Genomic DNA, 13,175 nt, shown 5'->3' on the forward strand with positions numbered 1-13,175 from the left:
CCAGTAGCCTTGGGTACTACTCATGAGTCTGGAGGGGGACAGTGAGGGGACAGGGGTGCCAACTGGGCAACCAGTGAAGCACATCATGGACGACAAAAGCGTCAGCAGTGTTAACCAGTGCAGGTACCAGCAGCCCTCAGCCCCATCCCGCTCCTCACCAGACTGGTCTGTCCTGGGGCACACAGGTAGGAGGTAACTGCTGGTTAAATGTACAGGATGTGCAAGTCCTGTGTGAGAGTGGGGTGGGAGCCTGAAAACCAAGTGTTTGCTGCGAGCTGAATGCCACACAGTGTCAGTACTGTGGGGCGTTGGTGCCATGTGACATCAATGTTTTGGCAGCTCAGGCAGCGTGGTCTGTTGGCAGTTGCAGAGGGATGTGTTCAGCCGTTCAGGGAAGGTGCAGGGTGGGCAGCAGAGGTGTTGGCCTCCACCTGTGGAGATGTAGCCTAAAGTGTATGAAAGGGCTGTTGAGGACGTCGGAGGAGGAGAGTGACATGCTGCTGGGTGGGAGGGGGCTGCAAGGGGAGCGAGGCCATGCAAAGCCCTGTGTGCCTCTTCAGGGGGAGATAATAGCGATGCCAGAGCATATGAGACACGGGGTAAGGATGGGGGCCTGGAGGCCCAGGCAGGTCAGAGCTACTTTAGGATGCGAGGAGCAGAAAACAAGTTCTTCACCTGGTTCGGGGCTATGCTGGCTTTGCCCAGGCTTCAGCCTGCCCTGGGGGACAGGCAGGGCCCTGGGGAGGAGCAGAGGGGCAGAAAGAAGCCTTGGGGTTGCTGAGAGTTTGTGCCACGCTGGTGGTGGCCAGTAATCATGCCATTGGAAAGCTGGATGTGGGGGAAGACTATGGCAATGGGATAGGGGGTAAGAGGCCCTGGAGGGAGAGGTGAGGTGGGGCAGTGTGTGGTCCCCAGAGCAAGCAGGAGAGATGTAATGCAGCTGCTGGCACTGGAGACATGCAGGGGCTGTCAGGATGTTTGAAGGCAGAGCTCTTGGTGCAGAACATGTTGCTTGTCCTGGTCCATCACCTCCTCCTCACTGCTGCACCAGTTGCCAGTGGCAACAAGGGTGACAGCCCAGCTGGTGGTGACAGGTAGGAGAGGGAACAGAGAGCAGATACACTTGTGCTGGGGCTGGCAGTGAGGGGGAAAGACACTGGTGAGTGACTGCAGGGTATGTAGGATGGGTGTTTGGGATGCACGGTGGGTCTGGGTGGTGGGTTAAGGGCTGTTGGGTTGGGGGCGGAGGTAGCAGGGCAGCAGGCAGGGGTGTTTGTGAGCACTGGGCTGTGGCAATGGCTGTGTGTTGTCAGTGTGGGACAGCTGAGGGAAAGGACCCTCTGCCAGGAGACTCCTCAGGGAAAGGCACTGAAGTACAGTGTGAAAGTGTCAACAACCCTCAATGAGACACACACACACACACACACACCCTTCTCCTGGCTGGCCCCTCAGTCTGACACCTGTATCTCACTGCCTTGTTTTGTTATGTGCCAGCTTTGACTCTTGACTCCGTGACCTGAACGATTGCTGTTAACATAGCTGCACTAATCCAGTGGGTCTGCTGTGTGCATGTGGCATTTGATGTCCCTGTGCTGTGCGGTGTGAAGGCTCAATAAAGGTCTGCCGCGCGTGTAACTAACTGACTAACCGATGTACTTCCTGCAGAGGCGCTGCTCCGGTCGGTTCCTGCGCCTGGGCTGCAGCTGGGTGGGTGTGTGACACGCCTGCCCGAGTCGAGGGGCCGTTTGTGCCCCTTATGGCCTTAGGGCAGGCAGGAGCCTCCTGCATGGAGCAGAGGGGGCGCCTGGGGGTAACTGAGGTGACTCCTGATTACAGGGGCTGTCAGCGCGCGGTTGGACTGAGCCGCCGGGTGGGCAGCACCTCGTAGGGGCCGGGTGACAGGGGGCGGGGGTCGGCGGAGAGCAGGCGGGGCGCGGGCGGCGGCGCTGAGCGATTTATTGGGGCGAAGGGCGCGTCAGTGCGGGCGGCCTCCGGCGGCAGCGTCGGACAGGAGCGAGTCCTGCGGAGAGAGCCTGCTGCTCCCGCCGCCGCCTCACGCAGTAATGGGCGATACCGGCGCCGGCCGCGAGCGCCAGCGCAAAGCTCAGCGCCGACAACGTCCCCGTGGCCACGGAGCCCGATGCCTGCGCCGCGCCGTTCACCTGCGGCCAAAGCCGTCACCGGTCACCGTCACCCCGGGCTGATCCCGCCCCCCGCCTCCCTGCCGTGCTCCCGGCGTGACCGCGGGCCAGGGCCGTCCTAGGGCAGGACTGCATCACCTCGTCCCCTCGGGCACGGACCTGGCCAAGCTGGACGGCGGGCGGGGGGATCCTCAGCGGTTCTGCGATTGCGTGAATGATGCCGTTGAAGGCTATGATGTCCCACTCCACAACCATCGTGTCATTGATTGCCTTGGCGTCCTGCAGGACAGGACAGGACAGACGTGTCACCCAACCTCCCCATTGCCTCAAAAGAGATGTGGTGAAAACTTGTGGGGTTTTCTTTGACCCCTGTGGAGGTTAAACCTACTGAGTGCTCTGTACCGTTGCCCACTGAGAGATCTGATACTTGGAGGTCGTATCCTGACTGCGATGGGATGATGGTGCCGGTTGTGAGGTTGAAGCTGAAGAGGACGACATTGCTGGAGGACACATGGAGCTTCAGCTCCTCTCCTGTCAGGGTCTGAAAAAGCAACAAGGAGGAGCAGGGCTGAGCTGGCTCCCCTGTGTGCAGCCCCCACCGGGCCTGAGCCCCAACACTCTCCATGGCCACAAGACAACCTCAATTCATGGGCAACACGGTGCAAAACTACTCTGCAGTGAAGGGGAATCGCCATGCTTTGAAAGAGCCAAAGCTCAGCTGGCAAAGGCTCTGACCTAACGGCTCTGCTGTGTGAGGGGTTGGACTGGAGACCTCCACTGCTTCCCTTTAAGGGGGTTAAATTCCCCCTTCCCCAGAGTTCACATCCCATTCTGCCAGCCTTGGAGGACTCCTGCTCCTCATGCCCCCTTGAGCAGCTGCTCGTCCCTGCTTGCTTACTTCATTGTCTGCAAAGCCAGAGTTCAGGGGGACAAAGAGAGTTTTGGGAGTGGAGTCATCAGACAAATAGATGAAAAAATCCAGTCCTTCTTCTGTGTCATTGGCAAAATCGAGCAACATCTGGAAAAGACAGAACATCTTCCCATCAGCGCGCTGCTGTCACCCTCCCCAGCCCAGGGAGCATCCCCCAGCCCTGAAAAGCAAACACCTCTCTGATTGTACTCTCCCCCACACACACAGACTACACCACCGCTTCTCCCTCCCTCTGCCTTGCTCCCGGCTGCTGGCATTCTGGGACACGAGGGGAGCCTCACTCACAGAATAGAAGGTGGAGAAGCGAGCGTTGTCCGCGAGCACGTCAGGGAGTTTCCCGCTGCACCAGTACCCGTCGCCCACAAACCCATCCCGGCAGGTGCAAGTCAGATCTGCGACGGAACACCAGGATGCGACTCGACTCACCAATGCCACGGGCCTTTCCTTTGACTTCTGGATACCCCTCAGCATGTTCCCTCCCACCACAGGCATGGGGAGAGGGAGATGTGTCCCCCTGCCCGAGGGCAGATCTGTGCCTGCTGACCCGACAGTCCTCTTGTGCCCCACACGACCATCCCCAGGAAGCGTGCTCGTGCCACTCACCCTTCTCCCGGTAGCAGAATGCATCCCAGGTCTCACTCAGATTGCTTCGGGAGCCATAGTCCACGATGCCCACTCGGTTAGCCCCACAGCTGGGGTTTGGGTAGGCCGTGGGGTACCCGGCTGTGCCGTTGTCCAGCCAGCCCACCAAGCACAGATGGAATCCCATCTAGCAGAGGAAAATGAGTCATCAGATTAAAAATTCATCTCCAGCCCAGGTTTTCTGCCCCGATGCACACTCCATCGTGCAGAGTGCCCCCAACACCTGAAGGGTTGGGCACTGCCAGAGCTCTCATCCCAGTGTGACTGGCAAGAGCCACCAGCCCTCCTGGCTTCATGGATGTAGACAGAGCAAACAGGGCCTGCCTGGGAGGATGCAGGGTCATCCACCCACCCACCCACCCGCACATCAACGGGGCAATGGAGCCAGCCCCTCTCCTGACCTGCTGGGCTGCCGAGAGCTGCCGGAAGGTGGCCAGGGAAGCACCTTCTGCAGCACAGGCCTCCCGAGCCTGCTCGTACGTGAAGTCGTACTTTTTGCGGGGTGACTGCAGATGAAATACACCCATGGTCTTATCTGCAAAATACCAAGGGAGCATCGGTACAGCACAGAGTGAGCAGCTCCCTGGGGCAGTCCCCTGAGTCCCCTGTGTGAGCACGGGCAGCGCTGCCAATGGAGGGTGCTTCGTGCTGCACCAGAGGGTGGGATGCGGATAATGCTCAAGTGAGGGCAAGGTGGGATGCAGCACGGCTTCATCTGAGCCTTCCACAAGGGAGTCAGTGCTCACCGGCAGTGTAATCCCACCAGAGGCTACCTCACACATCAGGGGAGCAGACAAGGATGGCTTGTCCTCCCCAGATGACATTTAGTGGAAAAGGTGAATGTGAAAACCAGATCCAGTGTCCTGGGTTCAGCTGTAACAGTTATTTTTCTCCATCTTAGTAGCTGGTGCCGTGCTGAGTTTTCAGCTTCGGTCTGAGTGGAGTGCTGGTAACACACCAATGTTTTAGTTGTTGCTAAGTGATGCTTACTCTGATCAAGGACTTTTCAGTCTCTGCTCTGGCAGTGAGAAGGGGCGTGGGAAGCCGAGAGGAAGAAGAGAGAGGACACCTGCCCCACGCTAACCAAAGAGGTATTCCATACCACAGCACATCATGCCCACTATAGAAACTGGGGGGAATTACCCAGAAGGGCTAGATCACTGCTTGGTCAGGCTGGGTATCGGTCGGTGGGTGGTGAGAGGTTGTGTTCTCTTCCCTTGTTATTTCCCTTCTCATTATTATCACTGGTGGCAGCAGCAGTGGTTTGTGTTATACCTCAGTTACTGGACTGCTCTTATCTCAACCCATGCGAGTTACATTCTTTCAGTTCTCCTCCCCATCCCTCCAGGAGTGGGGGAGGAAGAAAGGGGGAGAGTGAGCGAGCAGCTGCGTGGTTCTGAGTTAGGCTGGCCTTAAACCACGACACCGAGCTACAGAGGTAAGTCCCTGGCCCCTTGGCCATCCATGCCCATCAACCCTCCCCTGAGGGGTGCCCCAGCTGGGAAGTGAAGGATGAGGGAGTGTGATCTCTCCGTGGAACACCATCCCTGGCACTGCGGGGTTGAGCACACTCACCATGGAAGTGCAGGTCAGTGCAAATGGCCTCCCGATGGCACTGCCCGTTGTCTTCCAGGCACCGGTCTGTGGGGGGCACAGCCTCCTCCAGGCACTGGATCCCGTCACCAACATAGCCCTGCTTGCACTCGCAGCGCCGCTCGTTCTGCAGCACAAAGGAGGGAGGGGAGGGCATTTGTGTGAGTGCAATCATGCAGGTGGCAGCTGGGGATCCCTGCATCCCTGTGAAGATGGGGATGAGCCTTCAGAATGCCTCGACAACCTGATGGGACTATGAAAGGCCACATGGCCTCTGGTCTACCTCGGTGTTCCAACGGCACACAAACCAGAAAACGTCACATTGAATCACTGTCACGTGCTGAGCTTTGAGGTATGTGGCTCATGATTTTTGCACATCAGGTGTCCAGTCCCACCTTCTGGGTGGGGAGCAGCTCTGGTTCCTCTGCAGAAATGACCAGCATCACCCTTGGAGGATAACCCTTGAGCCCCAGAACAGTCCCCCAAATGCTACAACTGACACAGCTTATTCCCCTCAGACAGAGGGATGGGAGGAAATAGCCTCAGCATAACATCACCAGTCCATCACCACAGCCAGGCAACAGAACAAGGCACGGCCCTTGCCTGGCAGAAAGGACCTGCAGGATGAGCACAACAGCTGAGGGGACCGGAGAAGCCTGGTGACCACAGTAACAAGGGATGCTGTCACTTTGCTGTCCTCTGGGAGCCTGAAGCATCCCACAGCAGCCTCAGGGGCTGCTCTCCCAGGTATGCAGCTCTCCCTGGGAAGGGCCCCACGGGCTGTGCTCACCGGGCCGGTGCTGATGCAGTTGGCGTGTTGGCTGCAGTCCCCGTTCCTGCCGTCCGCACACCGGTCTATGGGGTCGCAGGCGAAGCCGTCACCTCTGTACCCAGGAGCACAGGCACAGGAGACGTTCACACCAACCTGTGTGCACTGTGCGTGCCTGGCACACCCCCCGTTGTCCTGGCTGCACATGTCGATCGCTGCAGGGGCAGAAGAACTAGCTTAACTAAAGCACCTTGCCAAGCGTCCCAATGGCCTGTCTGTCTGTCCTGCCCGTCGTCACATCAGCTTGGCCAGCAGGAGATGGTCACCTCCTGCCTGGCAGTGTCGTGTGCTTTCCCCCGTGCTCACCACCCCTCCAGCCCAGCCCCTCGTGGCTCACCCTACCTGAGCACATCCTCCCATCGCCCTCGTAGTGCAGGTTGCATTCACAGAGATTGCTGTCGCGGCAGGCAGCCTGGGGGTGGCACGGCGGGGAGCAGGAGGGCGTCAAGACTGAAGTCAGAACAACGCAGGTCAGAACGATCCGAGGGCTAGCGCATAGGCATGGCTGCCACCACCAGCCTCTGCCCCAGGCCGCCTGCCCCATGTTCCCCACTCTTTACCCCGGTGCTTCTCTGCAGATGCCTTGCCCAGATGCAAAGGGCTGTTCCCTGCCTAGGTACACCTCAGGCTTTCATCTCACCCTCGAGCTCTTCTTGGAGCACCTTTGGCTCAGGGGCTTGGTCATGATCAAGTGGAGCTTTCCTCCTCCTCCTCCTCACCACCCCAACCCTCGTGAGATTTAACAGCATGGGGCAGATCTCAGGATGAGCCCTGCAGCCGAGAGCTCCTTTTTGGACATACAATCCAGCTACCGGGCAAGCAGCCGGATGGCACCGGCTCCCAGGGAGCAGCGGGTGGTGGGGTTGGCAGCCCTCACCCAGCCTGATTTCGCAGCGGTCTCCAGTCCAGCCCTCGGCACAGAAGCAGAAGCCATCGCCATGCAGTCCTCCATTGCACACGCCGTTCTCGGTACAGTTACACTCTGAGGAATGGATAAAAACACTGTCCCTGCGTGGCAGTGGGAGGCCACACGGCAGAGATGTGGCTTGTGTGGGCAGTGCCTGCAGGACACCACATCCCTTCCTGTCGCTCCCCTACCCCTGCAACATGCACCCTTTGGGGAGGAGGGGAACCCTCTCTGCACCCACAAATCCCCGTTGTCCCCCATTTCTAGAGATGCACGCTCAGTGCATTTTTCACTCCCAGTCCCTGCGAACATAGAGCCATCAAAAACATTCCAGGAGACGCGGTAAGGCTGGGCTTGGGGCAGGAGGATGGCGGATTCCCTTTTCCTTCCCTTTGCCCCCCCTGGTTTCCAGGTCCCTGCTGAGCATGTCCCAGGGGATGCTCTTTCTGTACAGGGTTCATCCAACTTCAGGCTTTGTCCCCCAGCTCAAAACACAGCTGAACGCCTTCTGCCAGACCAGGGCTCTCAGCTGTGCTTTGACAAACAAGAGCCCCGGCGTGGAGGTGAGTCCATCGGCAGCATGGCTGCCCTGGCCACAGCTCCTGGCCCGTGCCGTCCAGCCTTAGAGCCCAGGGAGGATGAACCCAGCCCCACAGGTCTGACCCGGGTCCCGTGAGGACCCATGTGCCCGTGGCAGCGCTGATTTCCCTGCTGTAAGAGGTCGGCCCAACACCTGAGCCCCCTCCGAGGAGCGCCATGTCCCACAGCCTCCTCTGTGCAAGCCTCCTCCGCTGCTGCCACCCCGCAGCTCGCCCGTACCTCGGCACTCTGGCCCGTATCTGCCCGGCGCGCAGAGCTCGCAGCTGGTCCCGACGAAGGCCTGGCTGCAGTTGCATCGCCCCGAGCCACCGATTTTGTCGTGGCAGGTCCCGCGGTTACCGCACGGCGCCTCCAGCCCTCCCGGGCACGCTGCAAAGGGGGCACCCTAGTGAGGCTGTGTGACAACGGGGCCCTGCGCTGGAGGGGAGCCGTTCGCTGCCCCCCGTGCAGAGCCTGCATACCGACTGCCGCTTATGGGGTGCTTGGCCGCAGAGCCTGCGGGAGTGAGTGCTGGGGGCATCCCATGGCAACCACCTCCGGGACAGGGGCAAGAGGGGAAATTCGGCATAACTTCCAGCTGGGGAAGACCCTCTGCTGCCATTAGCTGGCCCACCCCATGATAACCTGGCAGCAGACTCATCCAAGGAGTGAAAACTGCCCAGGCACAAAGACCAGAGGGCAGGGAATTGTTCAGCATCTGCAACATCCAAGGGTCAGCGACATGGCTGACAGCCACCCCCAGCGGCTCCGTGCCTGGGGTTTTGCCCAGCCTTCTCCAGGGAACCACACTGATGGATGCCAGCCGTGCTGGACCGCTAACCGCCTTCCCACAAGAGACAGGGCTGGGGTGGGAAAGGGTCACGCAGCTCCTTACCCCGACATTCACGGCCATAGTGGTTTGCACAGCACTGAGGGACCCACTGGGTAGAAACACAGCTCCTCTTGCAGCCTTGTTTCAGAGGCCCCCTGGAAGAGAAGTGTCTTCTGAGGGGGTCCCACGGGGAGGGCGGCCAGGACGGCCGCAACAGGGAGTTGTGGTGAAACAGAAAGGTGTTTCTCAACAGCTGGTTGCCGTAATAGAAGCAGCGCCTGGTTTCCCCCTGCGAGGAAACAGGCAAAACACAGAGTTTGCCACACCGGTCATTGACGTCTCACCTTGTCTCTTCCTGCGCCACTCACTCCGGTTTACGGTAAGTAACAGAGTGCCTAACATGTGATGGGGCTGGTGACAGAGGAGCCACCGTGTACCTCGGGGACATGCCAGAAACCCCCCAGAGGGGAACACCAGGTGATGCAGTGAGAGTGGGGTACAAGTACTGCCCCCCAGGGCTGCTCACCATCTCACCCCTGGTCCATCCCCAGAGGCTAGGTCAAGCTCTTTTGCTATAAAGCCCTCAGAGAAGCCCCAGTGCTACTGCAGGGACCGCTCTACCACTGTCACCCGTATAGGGATTGACCAAGCAAAGCCCATTGGAGCCCCTGACCCTGTTTTGCTTAGCCCCTCTCCTGCCCTACAAGACTGTGTGACTAGGGACAAGGTGTGCCTTCATTTAGCTACTAAAACACGAGGGGGGTGTGGGTAATGTCATCAGCCCCGTGAGAGGCCTCCTTGGTGGCAAAGCTGTGAGCATTACCCGTTGAACGGAGCCAGCAGGGCAGGGTGGCTCGAAGCCACAGAGTCCACAGCTCTCCATAGATCCCTGCGGAGGGAAGACAGAAACCTCGCAACAACTTGGTATGTGCTCCCGCATCTCTTGGCTGCTTGGAGCTTTGTCAAGGAAGAGCAGCAACCCCTCCTCCCCAGCATCCCTCTTCCCAGGCCCAGATCATCACTGGCCTCATCGCAGGTGCTTACCTGCAGCTCAACAGAGATGAACTCGTCACACCGAGATCCCAGATCTGGTGGTTCCAGCAGTCTATTGATGCCATAGGCAATGCCTGCATTGAATTCCATGTGCCTCTGGATGATAGTGGCATCGCCATTCCCCACCAGAAGCTCTCCCTGCCAGAGGAAGGAAGCACCTTGTGATCCTGGCGCACCCTACATCCCGGCTGCACTACCCAGAAGTTGCCCTCTTGGCTGCCATGACTTCTCAGTCGCCCCAGGAACTCTCCAAAATCTTTGTGCTCATGTCCTTGACCACCCTTCCTGACTGCCACTTTTGATGGCCATCTCTCCTAAGCAATGGGCTTTGTCCGGGCAGCACGTGCCCTGTAAAGGTTACAGCACCATACGGCTGGCGTTGCAACCTGCTCGTCACGAAGTGCACGTGCTGGTTCCACATGTCCCTAAGAGCTGGCCACGCAGTCTCGAGCTTCTTTCCAGGCTCAGCTGTAGCCAGGGAAATGGGGTGTCTCAGCCTGCAAGCGCCCGGCTCTGTGTTCACTTTCTGCCCGTGACCATCTCAGAGCATCAGCTGCCCTGTGGCTATGCCCTGGGACACCTGCTCAGTGCAAAGCTGAGCCCAGCATCGCCATCACTCACCACATGGGTTTTGCTGCAGCTGAACGAGATGGTGGAGCCGTGCATGGTCCGTATGGATTCAATCTGGGGCACGTTGCCGGCAACAATCTAAGAGGGAAAAGCAAGAATGTGAAGGGAGAGATGCGAAAACTGGCAGTTCCCTAGTGAGGACGGGGGTCAGCAGCCACACTGAGAGCGGGGGCAAAATGTGGCAGCACATGAAGCCAGCGTGGGTGGAACAGTCTAACTATGCTGGGGTAGTCCAAGATTCCACAACAGTGATAGACCAGTGTGTAATCAGGCCTTGGTTTTGTACAGTGGAACTCTGCCCCTGTTCATCACCCCTGCAGACAACAGCCTCTCTGTGAGCCTCCGGCTGACAGTCTGATGGTGATGCTGCCTCCCCGAGAAGCTGAAGACAGAAGGGTTCAGCTAAGCCATGCTGCACCAGAGGTTCATGGTGAAGCAACAGTTACTTCAAATGCTCAAACAGCTTTGGATCGTCTCAAGACAACTACTATACTGGATGCCCTAGAGCAGGAAAGTATTTGGTAAGGTTGCTCTGGTATAACCATAGGCTCCACACGTGGCCTGGGGAGGTACAAGCCTGTTTGCTCTTCCATTTACCTTTGCGTCCCTGATCATGTGTGCTTTGAGGTAGGATGCCAACACGTCCCGATGCTCTCTGCGGTACAGCCACTTCTGCCTTTTCTCTGGGAGGGCGTTAAAGGCAGCGTCTGTGGGCCACAGCATGGTGAAGGGTCTGTGCAGGGGGTCACTAACCAGTGGCAGCAGCTCTGCGTCCTGTCCGAGATGAGAGGGGATACAAAGAAAAAGCCACAGGCACAAACTGAACGTGCCCATGTACACACCGCCTCCCCGCAGAGCAGCAGGGCTCGGGTTGCTCACCTGCAGCAGCTTGCTGTAAATGCTGTACCCAAAGGCCTCTGCCACTTCCGTGATGTTTTGCTGCAGAGGGAAGAAAGCAAACAGCTGTCACTAAGACATCCCTCTGAAGGACCGGAGCAGCAACGCAGGGGGGAAACCAGATGGTTAACAACCACAGCAGCTAAGGGCAAGTTTGTCTCTGTCATCATCGTGCTGCTGAATTTGGCCTGGTGAGTGCTCTCACAGCCACCTCTTTTCTCATTCATCCCAGGTAGACACTGCTTTGGCAGGAGCTGGGATTAATTGCAGTTTTGTTGTACGGAAGGTGTTATATTCTGTCAAGCACAGGATCTATAAGCTCCTAGTGCTTGTTGGAGGAGCACTGGAGGCCTTGGCAATCTCACACTGCAACCTGCTCTGTGCTGGAAAACGAGTGGCACAGGACACAATCTTCCTGCCTACATCCAGTATTGTTACTCTCTAGTGATGGATAAGGCTCCTTCTGTCTCAAATATGGCTATGCCACAAATGCTGTCACCTTCACAAGCCAAACTTGTGCCCTCAGACAAACCCCACAGAGCTAGGAACAGGGAGGAAGAGCACCCCATGTGGCCTTGGGCTGAGGGCTTGTCAGGGACTACCAGAGCTGTTGGGACAAAGACCCTAACCCCGTCCTCACCACAGCAGCTATAACACAGTCACTGCTTCAGCCTTACCCGTGAGGTCTTTGAGGAGACGTTACGGTCCACCAGGTCACTTGGAATGAGGATCTTGTCGATGAAATGAATGACCCCGTTCATGCCAACGATGTCACTCACAACTACTTTGGCTTCCTCATTGAGATAGATGCTATTCTGAGAGAGAAGGGATGCGAGGAGGTATCCACACCCACGGCACTGCCCTGTGAGCTGTCTGTGGGCCACAGGCAAGTCACCGGCCTCCAAATGACAGCACAAGTGACATCCTGGCAAATGGGCCAGGAAAAGGAATTACCTCTTTCACTGTGATCTTCATTTTGTGGCCAGATAAAGATGTAAGAGACTCCTGTGCTTCCAGGTCACCGGACAGCAGCTTCCGGCAACCCACTATGTGGTAGCGAAGCAGGTCCCGAAGGAGACCTCTGGTCCTCCACTCCTCAAACTATAGAGAGAACACGAGAGTGAGATCACACTAGAGACACTCTGCCTTGCAGGGGATACCCCAGACCCAGTAGTGAGGGAGACTGAAACGCCCAAGCTCCCTGTGACCCACCCCTGCAGGAAAGCCAGTCCCCCAAACATGGTGAATGCACAGACTCATACAAAGCTTTGGGAGATTTCAACCAGCTTGACAAAACCTGCGTGCAGGTCCCCTGATGGAGGTCAAATGAACACACTGGCTTGAGGAAGTGATGCCTGGGAACCGGGAATTATTCCTTTATTGGGTGTGTCGGGGGCCCATGAGAAAGAAGTTGGGACTAGTAATGTGAAGCTGCACAACAGGAGGTGTGATGTCAAAAAGCTGTTGGTTAAAAACCTGGTTTACAGTGCTTGGGATGGGAAGATACTTACTGTAGTGCTGTTTCCTATGAAATCCGTCCGTGGGACGAAGACTGTGAAAGGTCCTGCCCCACTGAGCTCCTTGATGTTTTCTGCCTGTAGTAGACCAGCGTTCACAGGAAGGAAAACAGAATACAGATCCAGTTAGCAAGACCCTTTGCAGAGCGCCCTAAGTGTGATTTAGTACCCAGAGACAAAACCAAAGCTGTTTATCACCGACCAGTATCATCTTAAAGAACACGGATGCGTCTTCAGTCCTTCCAAGCTCCTTGAACAAAGAGAAACAGCTGGCGTTAGCAGAGTCCCTGCTACCTGCTCCTCACCAGGCAGCGCAGTGACCTGCCCCCTCCACTCCAGGTCCCTCTCCCACCCCAGTGAGACACCAGCTCTCCCGACGGAACACGGTGATCTTTCCCTCCCTCTCTTGCCAGCGTGGTGGGCATGGATGCCTGACCATTCATACTGCGGTGCTGCAGGATGGAGTGGTGTGAGAGATGAGAGTTGGCTGCTTCTGTAGCAGCTGCCTCATGGGTTTAACTGAGCCTGTGCTCACGGGACACCTCCAGTGCTTCCCAGCATCTCTGCTTTACCCTCCCTGTGCTGCCACTACCGCGGGGATGCCGTCCAGAGTGGCAGACATTG

General features: G+C 57.6%; 1 protein-coding gene across 1 annotated transcript in view; it reads right to left on the reverse strand.

Annotated features, from left to right (window-relative positions):
- Positions 1-1,955: 1,955 nt before the first annotated feature.
- Positions 1,956-13,175, reverse strand: part of STAB1 (stabilin 1) — a 56,591-nt gene continuing 45,371 nt past the window's right edge. Inside the window, exons 46-67 of the mRNA XM_057407841.1 lie at positions 12,754-12,801; positions 12,546-12,629; positions 11,989-12,135; positions 11,712-11,849; positions 11,017-11,076; positions 10,735-10,911; positions 10,129-10,215; positions 9,499-9,645; positions 9,278-9,343; positions 8,518-8,743; positions 7,863-8,012; positions 7,014-7,118; positions 6,479-6,586; positions 6,098-6,291; positions 5,290-5,434; positions 4,116-4,249; positions 3,676-3,841; positions 3,358-3,464; positions 3,040-3,159; positions 2,530-2,682; positions 2,301-2,420; positions 1,956-2,162 (exon numbers count right to left, since the gene is read on the reverse strand). Of these exons, the coding sequence (XP_057263824.1) occupies positions 1,956-2,162; positions 2,301-2,420; positions 2,530-2,682; positions 3,040-3,159; positions 3,358-3,464; positions 3,676-3,841; positions 4,116-4,249; positions 5,290-5,434; positions 6,098-6,291; positions 6,479-6,586; positions 7,014-7,118; positions 7,863-8,012; positions 8,518-8,743; positions 9,278-9,343; positions 9,499-9,645; positions 10,129-10,215; positions 10,735-10,911; positions 11,017-11,076; positions 11,712-11,849; positions 11,989-12,135; positions 12,546-12,629; positions 12,754-12,801 (2,889 nt within the window). The remainder of the gene's footprint in view (positions 2,163-2,300; positions 2,421-2,529; positions 2,683-3,039; positions 3,160-3,357; positions 3,465-3,675; positions 3,842-4,115; positions 4,250-5,289; positions 5,435-6,097; positions 6,292-6,478; positions 6,587-7,013; positions 7,119-7,862; positions 8,013-8,517; positions 8,744-9,277; positions 9,344-9,498; positions 9,646-10,128; positions 10,216-10,734; positions 10,912-11,016; positions 11,077-11,711; positions 11,850-11,988; positions 12,136-12,545; positions 12,630-12,753; positions 12,802-13,175) is intronic.

This window comes from Pezoporus wallicus, unplaced genomic scaffold (genome assembly GCF_028554395.1).
Source record: "Pezoporus wallicus isolate ANWC-B61680 ecotype Strahan unplaced genomic scaffold, APGP_CSIRO_Pwel_v1 contig_3568, whole genome shotgun sequence".
NCBI classification, from domain to species: Eukaryota; Metazoa; Chordata; class Aves; order Psittaciformes; family Psittacidae; genus Pezoporus; species Pezoporus wallicus.